Source organism: Alligator mississippiensis, chromosome 3, assembly GCF_030867095.1.
Source record: "Alligator mississippiensis isolate rAllMis1 chromosome 3, rAllMis1, whole genome shotgun sequence".
NCBI classification, from domain to species: domain Eukaryota; kingdom Metazoa; phylum Chordata; order Crocodylia; family Alligatoridae; genus Alligator; species Alligator mississippiensis.
The window spans coordinates 199,020,492-199,036,473 of NC_081826.1; the positions used below are offsets into that span (position 1 = coordinate 199,020,492).

Consider the following 15,982-nt stretch of genomic DNA (forward strand, 5'->3'; position numbering starts at 1 on the left):
TTTAAATGCAATTAGGCCTCTGTGTTGTAGCAAATAAAAATACATCAAAAGAAAAGTTCTGCTTTTTTGGCTGAGATTCCAGTAATACAACTGAAGTATGACAAAAGTCATCATTGATGACTAAGGTCTAGCATTTAATTAATACAATTGTTTCAAAATTGAATACTGTTCATATGGCTGTCCAACATCTTGACAGATGAAAGGAAATGCGATGAAGTCAGTCAGTCAATGGTGCTTGGCAGTGGTGTGAGAGAAGAGCCCGATGTATGAGTGGCAAGCCTTCCCACTGTGGCTATAGTTTGACTTATCAGATAAGATGGAGGTTGAAGCACACTCTGCTACCTGTCTTGCCTGTGGGCCTCAGCTCCCTGATGGCTCTCCACAGTGACTGCACCAGCTTTGACCTGGCTTCTCCAGACTGAGCGGTTGTGGGAAGGGTACTCCCAGTTTTCAGTGGGAATGCTGAATTTCTTGAGACCGTGCCAAGGTATTTCAAGACACCTTGTCACTGTATCAGAGCTTTGGACTTCTTCTGCATTGGGGACAGTACTATCTTACAGTGGAGTAATTAACTGCAATTAAATGTACGTGTAGATGCTGACCGGAGGAATAAATTGCTCACAGTCAGCCCAGCCAGCAGGGGGCCAGACTCTTGCCTGCTGCCTAACCACACAGCTCAACACTTTCAGCACCCTCAAGCCCCATCCAGCCCCTCTGCCATCTAACCCCATGACCCAGAGCCCAGGGCAGAGCAGGGCAGGCATGGCCCTGCCATAAGCTGCTCTGCTCAGCTCAAATTTCTCCTGTCATGGGAGCACATGTACATGCTGCACCCAGGAGTAGTTTACTCTGGCTCAAACTGTTCCAGAGTTTCACAGCTTCACATAAATTTAGGGCTGGAAGGGACCTCGAGAGATCATCGGGTCCAGCCCCCCTGCTCTGCTGGGTTCAAATAACTGTAGCCCAGCATACATCCCATCTCCTTTTAAAGATCTCTAGGGTAGGTACCTGCATGCCCCCGACTGAGAGTCTATTCCAGAGTCTGGTCACATGTGTCATAACCCAAGGGTTTGTGATTTTGATTTTGTGTGCGCTTCGGCACTGCAGAATTATTTCCTGCCACGAGGAGCTTTCTTTGCAAGGTGCAATTCTCTGTTGCAAAGAGAAAACCCCGGTGCAAAGGAGTTCCCGCCACCCGCATGCAAATTTGTTCCCCACTATTGGCTGTTTCTAAATTATTCCCACGTGGCGGCTAGCGATTGGCTTGCTAGCCGTATAAGAGGCTTGAGCGGTTTCCGCCCAAGTTGGAGAACTCCAAGGAGAACCCCGCAAGGAAGGACTCCACAACCATCTGGAGGAGGAGAAGGAGGACTTCACATCTTGTGAAAAACTCTAAGTGCTGCGGAGCCTAACAAACCCAGCGTGTGCCTTAAGAAGGATATAGGGGCCTGATCAACCTCTATCCTCTCCCCGTCGCCACCTAATCCCTCAACGTACCCTTCCCTGCGCGCTCGTTCCACGGAGCCTAGCAAACTTCGTGTGTCTGCATCCAGAGCTCTTTCCGAGTTATTTCAAGAGGCTCAAGTTTTTCTACGGGTCTTGTTCGTAGGAGTTTTGTAACTGCAACTTAAGCGAAGTTTTCTCCTGCCTGCACCGCGACCATCTACAGTGTAAGTAAAATAATCTTTAATCAACCGCTACGCGTCCGTGCCTAATTCTAGTCCGCCGGCCTGCATTCCCCGACCCACGTGCCAGGGCTGCTGGCCACAGCCCACTGCGCGCCCCCGAAAGACTCGGACTGCTCCCAGCCCGCACAACATGAACAATGAAGAATTTTTTCCTTATATCCAGTCTGAAACCTTCTTCTAGGAGATTATGACCATTGCCCCTGGTTTTCCCCTGGGGCGCTTTGGTGAATAGTTGTTTACCTAGCCCCTGATGATATACCATGATATATTTGTAAGCTGCTACCAAATCCCCACAAAGTCTTCTCTCTTCTAGGCTGAACAGTCCCATATCTGTCAGCCTTTCCTCATATTTATAGTTATGTAGTCACCTATAGTCAGAGACCTGCATTCTGAGGATTTTTAGGTAAGGTACCTAATTTTAGGTAAGGTACCTAAGCAGGTAAGGTACCTAATTTTGATTGAAAAATCACACGCTTTGTACCTTAGGCTTATCCGTGTGTAAAGAGAGATAGCTATATTAATTTTATTGCAAATGAATATATTTTTATTATATATGTATATACTTATCTGTGGATTTGGTGGTTGTTGTGCTGCTGTCTCAAGGATTAAATCAGCCTGAGGACATGTTTACGCTTCCAACTTGCTGCTGATTTTTGTGTATCTATCCAATCAGACAGTTTCTGCTACCTGTTTTCATGGAATTGATTCACTTGATTGAATGCTACTTCTGTCCTGTCAGTCAGTATTAGTTGGTTGAGCCCCAGATTGTGTTGTTGAGGTGATCAGCAATTGCATTTGAAGTGTAGGATATCAAGAATCACTTTCCTAGAACTCTGTTCAGAGCTCATTCCAGAGCTGCAGCTGTGATCCATTCACAGAAATATTTTCAGTATCATGAATGGCACATGTCCCCAGTGGCTGGGAGGGCATGGCAGTGGCGGGAGAACGGCACTCTTGGCAGGGGGGGGAGCGCTGACCAAGGGTCAGCCACCACCCTCAGCTACCACTGGTAGCATCAGCATTGGCCAGTGAGAACCGCGGACCACCCACGGATTCCGCTAGCAGTGTCGGTGGCAAGGTGGCGAGCAGCGACCGCCTGCAAGTGCCACCAACAGTGTCAGTGGCACCTTTTTGCAGGGGGTGCAATGCCACGCTCAGGGGGTGCACATGCACCTGCATGCACCCCCTACATGTCGCCCCTGCGCAGTCTGGAAAAACTCATGGCCCATTACTATCTGGAAGCTTCCCATCACGATAGCTACCAGGAAGTTGTTCAGAAGTTTGTTATTGGAAGATCTAATGTTAGGGATGCTGTTATGAAGCTGTGCACTGCTATCAAGAATATGCCTTTCTATTGCTTGTAGGACTAGGTAATGTATAGGCAGTTATTAATGGAATTGTATGGTTTGGATTCTTTGATTGTATTGAACTAATTGATGGGATTTGTATGTCTGTCCTCTGCTTCCCATGCCCAGCGTCAGAATTCAATAAAAAAACATATTTCTCTATTCCTCCAATCATTCTAGAAGGCCATGCTTAAACCCTGCTTTGCTGACTTACAAAACCTTTTCTGGATAGAAGAGAGGTTCTGTATCCCAAGCAGCTGCAGAATAAAGACTTCAGTGGGTTCATCTACACATGCAGTTAATGCACCTGAATTTTCTGCGCAGAAAATTCAGGTGCATTAAACTGTGCCTGGGCAAGCATCTGAACATGTGCCGGAGCAGTTCAGTCCAGGGCTACTCCTGCCCTGCTCTGCCCCCTCCCTCCCCCACCCCCCCCCCCCCCCAGCAACAGCCAGGGGGAGCTCCAAGCTCCTCCAGATGCTAGCCCCAAGCTGGCAGGGATCACGGGGGTCAAGCCTGGCCTTGGCAGGGCATGGAGGAGCTGCCCTGTCTCCAGGGCAGCTCCCTCCCAGCCATGTGGAGATAGGGGCATGCCCTGATTTCTGTGTGGCTGGGAGGGAGCTCCCCTGGAGCCAGGACTGCTCCCTCCACCCCACAGAGATCAAGGCTTAGCCAGGCAGCGGTTGTGCCCCCCGCCCCCCATCTCATGATTTAATACTGATTCGTGAATAGTTAACATAGTTGTTAACTCCTTTTGAAATTTTCTCCCACTAATATGAATCAGGGTGGCTGTTTACAACAGGAAATGAGTTTCCAGTATGTGCCCTTAAGGGGATTTCAGCAGGAATTCCCAAAGTAAAAATCCTGAAGGTAGTTAAATTCTTATATTTGGTTTTGGCTCAATCTGTTCTGTCAAAATGTTCATATTGCCCCCAGGCTCCAGGAGAAAAGTCAAAGGCCTGTTACTTGGAAAGACTGTGTGAGATGTGAGAGGTCAGTAGTGCAATTCACATATTAATAATACATAACAATGTACAGCACTCAGCATCTTAGCTCAGGTTCAGTTTGACTGATTTGTGTTCAATGCAAGACCAAAGCTCATACTCAAAGAGGGCTTTAACATTCTTGATCTGTCTGTTGACAAGGGACTCGGTTGATCTCTGTCTGTGTTCTGAGGGGTCTGCAATGGGAAACTGTTGAAGCATTAGAACCTAATCTCATGACTTTTCCCCTGCAAGCTGCGCTCTTTTGTTTCAGAGGCCTTCAGGGATAGGTCCTGCTACAGAGACTAGGGATTCTCCAAGGAGGAAATTCTTACAAGGTGATGATCTACTGACTTTATGAATGCTCTCACGAAAGAGAAGTTCAGAGTTGGGCCCTTGTGATATGTATGGTCAAATTTTGAATAACCAACTTATGCATTTTGGAGAAACATGTGCATGCCATCTAAATAGGAGTGCATTACAAGTTCATAGACTGTCTAAAATTAGAATTGTGGTGATGAATGAAACAATAGCTCATAAAGAATGTAAAAGGCTACGGTTTCCAAATTATTTGTGGCATTACATTTAATATTAATATCTAATTAGTTGGGTACCTTATATCATTCACATTATGTTGTGAAGCTAAGTCAAATATCTTCTTTGAAATAAAAGCTTTCAAATGTAGAACTAATTTTACATCAGCACAAGTCTGATTTACAAGTGTAGCCCTTGAGTAGATTTAATGAGGAAATATGCATAAATAGCCTGTGCATAAATGGAAATACTTTACATGTTGAAAATGAAAAAGCACATTCGCATTCTGATTAAACTTGATGGTGAAGTGATTGTATTGTCATAAACACCATGTTGATTAGAGACAGTAAAATGTAGAACGTGGGCCAAATTTTTTATGAATTTCAGAGCAGGTCTCAATTTTACACCCAAAACTATGTATGTGCATGTTTCCATGTAAGTGGAATGTATTTATTTTGCAAGTACCAACAGGCAGCTGCATATGAAAATCTTTTCTACACAAACCTTATCCAGTTTGTATCTGGTAGTTCAGGATTTTCAAGTTTTGAACAACAGGTGTAAAGTAAAGAAACATCCTACCATACTCCCAGATTTTTCTGGGTCAGTAGCAGCAGGAGAAGTTCCATCAGTTCTTAGGGAAAGGAAACAGTGGGGGGATGAGACAGGATTGAAACTGTAAATGTGTTTACTCTCTCTTTATCCAGTATTAAGCTGTTATGGGAGGCCCTTGCACAGCCACACAAAGAGTGGGGACACTTCTGGTGTGGTACTCAGAACCTATCCCTCCTGTGTGACTACTTATGGACCCTTACATCAGCACTAAAAAATTGACTTGCCTTTATTTTTCTCTTCCATTCTCTGTTTCACATGATTATGTGTTTTCTCCTCAGTTTTCAGAAATAATCTTTAGTATTCTATTAACATGTATTCCGTTAACAAGTACTAATGTGTTTTCCCAGGCCACAAGAATTGCAGACATTCTTTTTCAGTTACAGATAGTCAGCGGTGGCACGTGCAAATATTATTTGGGGGGTGCTAAGGATGCGGGGGGCAGTGCAGGGCAGCATGGGGCTGCCCCTCTCTCCCGCAGGGCTGCTTCAGGGCTGACATGTGGTGGGGGCACTGGGTGCGGTGCGGCGGTGGCGGTCTGTGACAGTAGTGCTGGAGCAGTTGAGCCGCCCTGTTTGGTGTGCGAGTGTGGGCTAAGCCCCATTAGCCCCGGCCTTCCACCGTCTATACAGATAGTTACAGACCTGACCAGAAATAAAACATTCAGGTGAAAATTCATAAATTTTCCCATGCTGTCCTTTTTGTTCCCATGCTGAGTCTCTTTCTCTAATCTTGTTCTATGTTTTTCATCCCTCTTGTGTTATCCTGTCTCTTTGTGAACTCACCTCTCTTGCTGTCCCATTATTCTGGATGCTAATTAATTAAAAAGGATCTTAATTTATGAATTACCAATTATAAAATAAGAGCTCTAGAAACCTTTACAGTTCTGACTAAATTAACTAGAACAGTCTAGTTTAAGCACTGATTAAAACCATGGTCTTTTATTACAGGTCTTTTATTACTGCAATTATTATATTGCACATTTTTCATCAGATTGTTATCTCAGCTCAACAATGTATATACAACAGTTAGGAAGAAGTTTGCAATAAACCCCCAGTCCTGTAAAACCTGGTGGGCCCACGGACCTAGGACAGACATATGGCAGACATCTTCAGGGTTAGGGACTCTTTAATTGCTGTGTCCATGGTTCAGAATAATCCAGAATCTCTGTAATGACCCCAAAACCTGAAACTGCTGGGAGTCCCAGTTCTGCAGCAAGGAACCTGGAACCAAGAAACTACCTATCCTTAGCACTGACCACACTGGCCAGAAGCTATATGTCATATCTTGGTGAGGTTTGTGGTGTGCAAACTACTATTTTTATACACAGATTTCTATAATGAATTATTTACAGTAAAAAGGTAATAGATGCTTTTGCAAGCATCTGCTATCTAGTTTTCCTGCAGTTATGCCACACTAGGAAGTTCCTGCTGGTCCCATCCAGACTGCCTCTTGGGGAGCCACTCTTCTGGACACTATATTTTTAGGAGGACTTAATGTATGTCACACCATAGACCCTGGGGGTCTTGGAACCAATCCTAACCTTCTACTCAAATGAAATAGAAGCCTTCTTAAAGGCTACTATAAGCACTGTGATGATGATAACTTTAATTAACAAGTGGTGCTGTATCCAAGAATCTTCTGCTTTATGGGAAATTTATGAAAAGTTTGGTTTCAGTCCATTTGTTCAAAACCAGAACTCAAAACAGAACTTTTAAGTCAGATCTCCTCTTGGAAGTTTTCCTGGAAAATAACTGGGGAGATAGCATTAGTATTCCAGACTCTCTTGTAAGCAAGTGAAGGTGTAAGAAAACTAGAGAAAATAAAAGTTTTTGTGATGCTGCCTGTGGCAGGTCTAGAGGTATATGGAGCTGCAATTCTTTCCAATGGCCACACAAAAAGGATTGCAAACAAGGTTGTTTGTGTATTTCAGTAAGCCAGTTACCATGTAAACCATAGATTTGCCTCATATGTCTATGTCATATGAATTTGAACAGTTAACCCATGAACTAATCAGAGAATGAGTCACTAAGTTATAGACTCAGATAATCAGAGAAAATCAGGGTTGGAAGGAGGTCACCTAGTCCAACCCACTGCTCAAAGCAGCACCATCCCCAACAGGATCATTTCAGCCAGGGCTTTGTCCAGCCAGGCCTTAAAAACCTCCAAAGCTGGAGATTCCACTGCCTCTCTAGGTAACCAATTCTAGTATTTCATCACCCACCTGGTAAAACAGGTTTTCCTAATATCCAACCTAATCTCCCTTCCTGCAACTTGAGCTCATTGCCCCTTGTTCTGGTATCTGCCACCACTGAAAAGTCTAGTTTCATCCCTTTTGTAACCATCCTTCAGGTAGTTAAAGGCTGCTATCAAATCCCCCCTGAGTCTTCTCTTCTGCAGACTAAATTAGCCCGGTTCCCTCAGCCCTTCCCCAGAAGTCATGTGCCCCCTCACCATTTTTGTTGCCCTCCACTGGACTCTCTCCAACTTGTCCACATCCTTTCTGTAGTGGGGGGCCCAAAACTGGACACAGTACTCCAGATGTGACCTCACCAGTGCAGAATAGAGGGGAATAATTACTTCCCTTGATCTGCTGCCAATGCTTCTATTAATGCAGCCTAGTATGCTGTTAGCCTCTTTCTCCACAAGGGCACACTGTTAACTCATATTCAACTTATTGTCCACTGTAACCCGCAGGTCCTTTTCTGCAGAGCTGCTGCTTAGCCAGAAGGTCCCAAACCTGTAGTGGTGCATGGGATTCTTTCATCCTACATGAAGAACTTTGTACTTGTCCTTACTGAAACTTATGAGATTTCTTTTGGTCCAATCCTCCATTTTTTTCTATGTCATTCTGAATCCTAGCCCTACCCTCCAGCATACTACTCCCCCAAGCCTGATGTCATTCACAAACTTGCTTAGGGTGCAATCCATCCCATTTTCCAGATCATTAATGAAGATATTGAACAAACCACTGGGGGACTCCACTTGATACCAGCTGCCAATTAGACATTGAGCCATTGAACACTATCTGTTGAGCCTGACAATCCAGACAGCTTTCTATCTACCTTATAGTCCACTCATCCAACCCGTACTTCCTCAGCTTGCTTGCAAGAATTCTGTGGGAGACTGTATCAAAAGCAGTGCTAAAGTCAAGGTATATCATGTGCTTTCCTTACATCCATAGAGCCAGTTATCTCAACACTGAAGGCAATCAGGTTGTTCAGGCATGACTTGTCCTTGGTGAATCCATGCTGACTGTTCCTGATCACTTTCTTCTCCTCCAGTTGCTTAAAAATGGATTCCTTGAGGACTTGCTCTATGACTTTTCTGGGGACTGAGGTGAGGCTGACTGGTCTGTATAGGTTTCTCTTGATTTATGCTGTATATGCGTTCCTGGAAAACAGTGCATAACTCAAATTTGCATAAAGGAAACCTACTTTACAATTTAACAAATAGGGATACATTCCAAGACCTTGACTGTACTGACCTCCAGACCCATTTCTACCACTTTTACAAGACAATTTTGGTACTCACCAACAGCAGACTACACACAAGCACAGGGTGATATCATAATGCGGATGGCAACTACAGAAACATGTGTCACATGTCACGGACAACAAGCGCAGAGCACAGATCCACACAGGAGACTATTTTGGTGCATGTCACTCCCACAATGCACTGCACCAAGCAGCTGATTGTGGGCTTCCACCACACCAATTGCATAAGAGTGAATTTACCTCTCATATAATGAATTTTTGGTATATAAAGGGTCATCACATAAGAGTGAATTTGCACATACAGAACCCATATAAAGCAAGGGAAACCTGTAGTTCCTTGGATCCTCCTTTTTCCCTTTTTTAAATATGGGCACTATATTTGCCCTTTTCCAATCACCCAGCACCTCCCCTGATTGCCACGAGTTTTCAAAGATAATGGTCAGCAGCTCTCCAATCACATTAGTTGACTCCCTCAGCACCCTCAGCCCCATGGATTTGTACACATCCAGCTTTTGTAAATAGTCCCTAACCTGTTTCTTCACCACTGAGGGCTGCTCACCTTCTCCCCAAACTGTGGTGCCAGGTGCAGTAGTCTGGGAGCTGACCTTGCCCGTGAAGACTGAGGTGAAAAAGGCAATGAGCAGACTTTTCCTCATGATCTGTCACAAGGTTGCCTCCCCCATTCAGTAAGGGACCCACACTTTCCCTCACCTTCCTCTTGTTGCTAACATACTTGTAGAAGCCTGTCTTGTTACCCTTCATGTCCCTTGCTAGCTTCAACTCCAATTGCACTTTGGCTTTCCTGATTTCATCTCTGCATGCCCAGATTATATTCTGATACTCTTCCCTAGTCATCTGTGCAAACCTGAACTTCTTTTAAGCTTCCTTTTTGTGTTTAAGCTCACCAAAGAGTTCTCTGCTAAGCCAAGCTGGCTGCCTGCCATATTTGCTGTTCTTCCTGCACATTGGGATGGTTTCTTCCTGTGCCTTCAGTAAGGTTTCTTTAAAATACAACCAGCTCTCCTGGACTCTTTTCCTCTCAGAGTGGCCTCCCAGGAGATCCTGCCCATCAGTTCCCTAAGGGAGTCAATGTCTGCTTTTCTGAAGTCCAGGATCCATACTCAGCTCTCCTTTCTTCCTGCTGTCAGTATCCTGAACTTGATCATTTCATGGTTGCTGCTGCCCAAATTGCCTTCCACTTCTACATCCTCCAGTAATTCTTCCTTATTTGTGAACAGCAGGTCAAGTGCATGGCCCCTAGTTGGTCTCTCCCACACTTGCACCAGGAAGTTGTCTCCAACACTCTTCAAAAACTTTGTAGATTGCCTGTGCACTTCTGTATTGCGCCTCCCAGAAGTGTCTTGTCATGTTGTATTGCCCTTCCAGCAGAGTGATTGAAGTCCCCCATGAGAACCAGGGCCTGTGATCAGGAAACTTTGCTAGCTCTTTGCAGAAAGCCTCATCTACCTCACCCTCCTAGTCTGGTGATCTATAACAGATCCCCATCACCCTTGTTGCTCTCCTCTGTGACTCTAAACTCAGAAACTTTCAACAGACCTATCTCCAGGTCCATACCGGAGCTCTGAGCAATCATATGGCTCTTTTACATAAAATGCAACTCCTCCTCCTGCTCTTCTTCCCTGCCTATCCTTCCTGAACAGTTTATACCGATCCATGACAGTACTCCAGTCATGCAACTAATCCACCAAGTCGCTGTTATTCCAATCACATCATAGTTCCTTGACTGTGCAAGGGTTTCCAGTTCTTCTTGTTTGTTTCCCTGGCTCTGTGTGTTTGTATACATACACCTGAGGTAAGTAGCCAATTGCCTTACTTTGTAAGGAAGAATGAGAAGGCCTCCACTGTTGCCCCCTACTGATTGTGCTTCCTCTGGGTCTCCCACTTCCCCACTTACCTCACGGCTTTGGTCTCTATCCCCTGACAAACCTAGTTTAAAGCCCACCTCACTAGGTTAGCAAGCCTGTCAGTGAAGATACTCTTCCCTCTCTTCATTCACTGAATCCCTTCTCTTCCTAGCAATCCTTCTTCTTGGAGCAACATCCCATGGCCATGGAGCTGAATCCTGGCTGGCAACACCATCTGCACAGTCATGCACTGACCTGCGGGTTGCATTGGCTCCTGCCCGGGCCCTTCCCCTTGACTGGAAGGATCGTGTACATAAATAATCAGTTCAAATAAGCAGTGTAACTGCACGAAATGGACTTGCTTTGTAAGTTATTTGCAGGACTGTTCTTTTCTTCAATGTAAGTGCTGACAAGCAGCAAAAGAGCTAGTTAAAAAGGAGCATTAAGTCATAAAGAAAATACAGAAATACAAGCAAGTGATGGAGGCCGAATGTATTTGCATTAAATGTAGAAGTGGTCATAACTCAATGCAAATATAACCAGAGAAAGTGGTGTTTTAATGCTATTTAGGGCTCTGTGGGTTGAACCACTAAAATGTTCTAAGTAGTATATTATACATCAAGGTTCAGTATATGAATTTCTAAAACCAAACCGATAATATATAAAATATATATAATTGTTATAACTTAATGTACAGGTTATTAGATTAAAGATGATGTTTACTCTGAACTAAAAAAATAGCTGTTATTTTCTAGTACAGTGTACTGTAAGCATGCTGTAAATATTTGTCAAAGAATTTATCTCCCTGGGCATACTAAAAACAACTATAAATTAATCTAATCTTTATAGATTTGGGCACAATTTTAAAATCAATATTCAATAGCATCATTGAGTTCCTATTACTAATCCTCTTTAATCTTTTTCTTTGGATATATGAGAATAGCAGCTTATGAATACCACAGTGATTTTGACATTATGTCTTCATTTATTGCCCGCACATAAATCTCCTTGGAACATTTCTATCTAACTTTTCATTTGTGTTTCCTTCCAAAATAGTAAGGTTATGTTATTGCATTTTAATCTCTTTTCTGTTTTCCCCCTAGACTTCTCCCTAAATTTATTTCCTTTCACTGTTCAGTTTTTATATCTATAGGTACATATAAAAACTAATCTGCTATGAGGTGCTTTACAAACTCTTGTACATAGCATGTTGCATTCTGTGAATTCTTATTCCTTATTTTTTGCTCATTGGGGCCCAGATGATATACAATCTTTCCCTTCTACACCACAAAACCTCTGAAAAATAATTTGGGGCTATATAAGCCCCAGTCTTCTATTCAATTCACTCTTGGTATAACTATATACATACAATACCTTAGAACCCTGGTCAACATCAGCAGAATTACTTACTACTGCCACCTGTTGTCAGCAACGGTAGTATAACTTTAACTCCAACACATCCACAGCTGGTTCAGAAATTGGGAGTAAAAGATTAATCTTTTTTGGAGATGGTGCTGGGTACGGTTTGCCTTTGCCTGCACTGGCAGCTGTATTGTGCCCAGAACCAATTTCCCAGAATTTGCTACAGATGATTAGGGCCAGCAACCAGTAACAGCTAATAGAAACAAGATGGGAGAAAGGCACTGCTCAGAGCCACGTCCAGTAATAGCATGGTTAAGACATTCATGCTTGGATCCCTGCCTATGCGATCACTTCCATGAGAGGCAAAGTCGGTCTTCTGATACACCTTGCAAGGAAACTACATGGGTCAAGACAACTGCTAGGAATATGCTATGACAGAAAGCAGGGCAGTGTATCACTTTATAGACCAGGGATTCTCAACCAGGGTGCCATGAAATGTTTTCAAGGGTGCCATGGAGTGCCACACAATATCAGCACCGTTAGGTGGGGAAGCATGATTCAGAAGATAAACCCAGAGTTTTCTAATAGGAATCCATAGTGTTGACCTGTTGCAATCTTTCTGAGTTCTTTGCAATGTGAGAATTGCTCTATTATTTTTCGTGGATACAGGTTTTAGCCATGTTGGTCTAAGAATACAAGTTAAATAGAAGGCAGGGTAGATTTGTGGATAAATATCTGTGTGTGTGTGCATGTGTGGCAAATCTACCCTGCCTTCTACTTGACTGCAGACTAACAAGACTAACTACATCTCAGTCCATAACAGTGGTCTTCAACCTTAGGCGGATACTATATGTGTGTGTGCATATGTGTGCACCTGCATGTGTGTGTGTGTGTGTGTGTGTGTGTGTGTATGTATGTGTGTTTTATAGTTTCATAGTCGTTAGGGGCTGGAAAGGACCTTACATATCATCGGGTCCAGCCCCCCTACATGTGGACAGAAAAGACTGCTGGGTTCAAATGATCCCAGCAAGATGGCCGTCAAGAGGTTTTTTGAAGATAAAAATGTTTTTTGAAGATAAAACATACGTTGAAGTGTGTGTGTGTGTGTGTGTACATACATACAGAACAAACTTTCATGGGCTGAAGCTGTTTATGGCATCTGATGAAGTGAGTTCCAGCCACAAAGGCTTGTGCTATATCTATCTATCTGTTTATGTAAATATATGTATATACAGATAGGCAAGGCATTTGTGCAGATGTGATCTCTTTTATTAGACCAACCGATTAGTTGGAAAAAAGTTCTTTGCAAGCTTCCCCCCACCCCGTCAATATTCAGTTGGTCTAATAAAAGAGATCACATCTAACCAAATGCCTTGCCTGCCTGTGTCCTAAGACCAATGTGGCACAACCCTGCTATATGTATATGTGTTTATGTATATATGCATGCATATGTATGTGTATACATGTATGCATGCATATACATGCATGCAGATATATGTATGTGTGAATATATGTTGTTTGTCCTTTACAAATGAAGATGACCGCATGGGGGAGGTGAGGGAAGAAAGGAAGCGGGGAAGAAAAAGGGAGGGACAAAAGAGTAAAAAGGAGAAAGAAGAGAGAGGAAGGGGGTGGAGGCTAGGTCCCCTGGGTAGGCAGGTGACTTACAAGCCCAATGGTTGCCCTGAACAATCTGCTGCAGCAGCAGGGGCAAGGATGAGGACTGGACACTAGAGGACTCGTGTCCAGTCCTCATGAATATACATTTATGCATATGTGTGTGTGTGTGTGTGTGTGTGTGTACACAGGCAGACAAGGTTCCTTGGGTGAATTTGATATCTTTTATTAGACCAACCCAAATAGTTGGAGAAGTTATTAAGTGTATTAATAGTGTTGTGTCCTTAGACCAACACGGCTACAACCTACACCCCTGTACACACACACACACACACACACACACACACACACACACACACACGCGCGCGCATGCATGTATAGAATCTATACGTTTTCGGTGAGTTCTTGAATCATTTGGGATTAGTTCTCGAATCTATACGCTTTGGATTAGTTCTTAAGGTGCAAACCCTCTTGTCTCGTGCCCCTGGACAGCAGCTGGCTGGGAGGCTCCGTTTGCTCAGCAGGAGGCTGCATGGCCCTCCACGTAACCCCAGTTTTCCGCTCCTCCCAGGCCGGGACAAGGGAGGCAAAGAGACGCTCGACCCCGCGCCTGGGGCCGCCCCGCCCTGTCCTGTCCCGGCCGAGCCCCAGGGCCTGCAGCCGCGCTCTACACATGCGACTCCCGGCGGGAGAGGCGCGCGAGCCCCACCCCCGGCCGCAACGGTCTCAACGGCTGCCCCCCCCAGCTCCGGCTCGCGCGCACCGCCCCATAGATGGCAGGCGCCGAGCGTTCCTTCTGCGTCTGCGCAGTGGGGCGGGGCGGGGAGCAGCGTGAGCTCAGGGCGCGAGGGGGCCTGCAGTGCGCTGCTGCGTGAGGCGGCGGCGGCAGCGGCAGCCGGGCCACAATGGTGTTCGAGTCGCTGGTCGTGGACGTGCTGAACCGGTTTCTGGGCGACTACGTGGTGAACCTGGACAGCTCCCAGCTGAAGCTGGGCATCTGGGGAGGTAGCGCGGGGCGGTGGTAGGGGGTCCTGCTTCGGCCGGGGCAGCCGCCGCCCCTGCGAGGCCCCCCCCCCCCCGCCCAGCTGCGTCTAGTGGGCGCTGCCCGCGCCACCCCCGCAGCGCTGGGGTGATTAATGGGCCTGGCATGAGGGGGAGGGGACCCGTGCTCTGCACCCGCCCGAGTCGCCTGTTTTCTGGGCAGTGGGCATGGTAGAAATACGGGTGCTAGGCAGCCAGGAAGCACCTGCCATGCCTGGGATTTACAGCTCGTTTGGCTCCCAATTTCTTGGCGAGGAAGCTCCAGCCCCTGCACCCACAGCGTCCCCTTTTGGGCCTTGCTCAGCGTGTGGGTTGCATGTGCCCCGCCTGGGCGTTCATCAAGATTGCAGCTTGCCAGGCAGTGCCGTGTGGTCGGCTGGACCCCGTGGTCGCGCAGGCGTCTGCCCGAAATGTTCGTCTCCTACGGTGTTGCTTTGAAACGTCCATAAGCAGAGCTCGGTCTGTTCAGACAGCGGGTCGTAGGTTTGGGAGCTGGTATCTGACGCCCTATGAAAGAGAGAGAGGCTCCTGCTGCAAAATTGTCTTTTAAACGCTCCCTCCCCCCCCCCCCCCCCCCCCCCCCGCAGAGTTTGGAGCAGAAGCACCGCCAGCCTGAAAGGAATGAGTACTACATGTAAAGGCAGAAGTGACAGCATTGACTTTTCCCTTTTCAGACACCAGTGGTGACCAAAATCAGCACCCCCCTTCCCCACAGTCCATTCCTCGCTGCTTAATGTTTCCAGCTCAGTTTAGTAGCACTGAAGAAAAGACAAGTGAAATTGAACCATCTTTGTTTACTTGACAGCATAAATTTACCAGGCAGTGTTTTAACTTCGGAATTTTACCTTAAAATTTTAAGGAGTGGTAAATGCGTGGGTTTTTGGAAAAAACTGTTAGGCCCCTTCCATCAGAGGTGTCCCAGTCATTCCCACACTCTTGCCAGTCCTGCAGGCTGAATGTGGATCACAAAGCTTCTCACACACCAGATAACCTGCGTTAGCAGCAAGGTGGTGGCAGTTGTCAGTGTGATTCCAGGACCCAGGGCACAAATGCTGCCATCATTCGCCCCCTTTTTTCCCCTGTTGCTGATTTTAGTCACCATTGGTGTCTGAAGACCCTGAATTGGCAGCAAATAACAGAGCAGGGCAGAGCACAGCAGGCCTCAGAGTGGTTGGTTGGACAGCCCTTTCTTAAATCGTTGGCTTAGTTTTTTAAGCCTGTAAGAGCATAGCTCCCAAAAGTGATTAATGTCAGAAGTAACACCTTGATGCAAGTAATTTCTTATAAAGCTGCATTGGCATCCGGATTCACTCAGCCAAAGGTGTGCAGGAATTGGAAAATAAACAGAAGCTTTATTCTTGGTGGAGTGGGGGTAACTCAGTTCAGGATAGTAATTAATATAAGTCGAGCACAATTTAGGATTTAAGTAATAGTTAATAG

At 45.5% G+C, this 15,982-nt stretch overlaps 1 protein-coding gene across 2 annotated transcripts in view; it reads left to right on the plus strand.

Moving 5' to 3' along the window:
* Positions 1-14,352: 14,352 nt before the first annotated feature.
* The window catches only part of VPS13A (vacuolar protein sorting 13 homolog A), a 177,331-nt gene continuing 175,701 nt past the window's right edge, over positions 14,353-15,982 (plus strand). The window contains exon 1 of one of the 2 annotated variants that reach the window (XM_059724804.1): positions 14,353-14,506. In XM_059724804.1, the coding sequence (XP_059580787.1) occupies positions 14,407-14,506 (100 nt within the window). In that variant the 5' untranslated portion in view covers positions 14,353-14,406. The remainder of the gene's footprint in view (positions 14,507-15,982) is intronic. The other variant, XM_059724803.1, reaches the window with a different exon arrangement.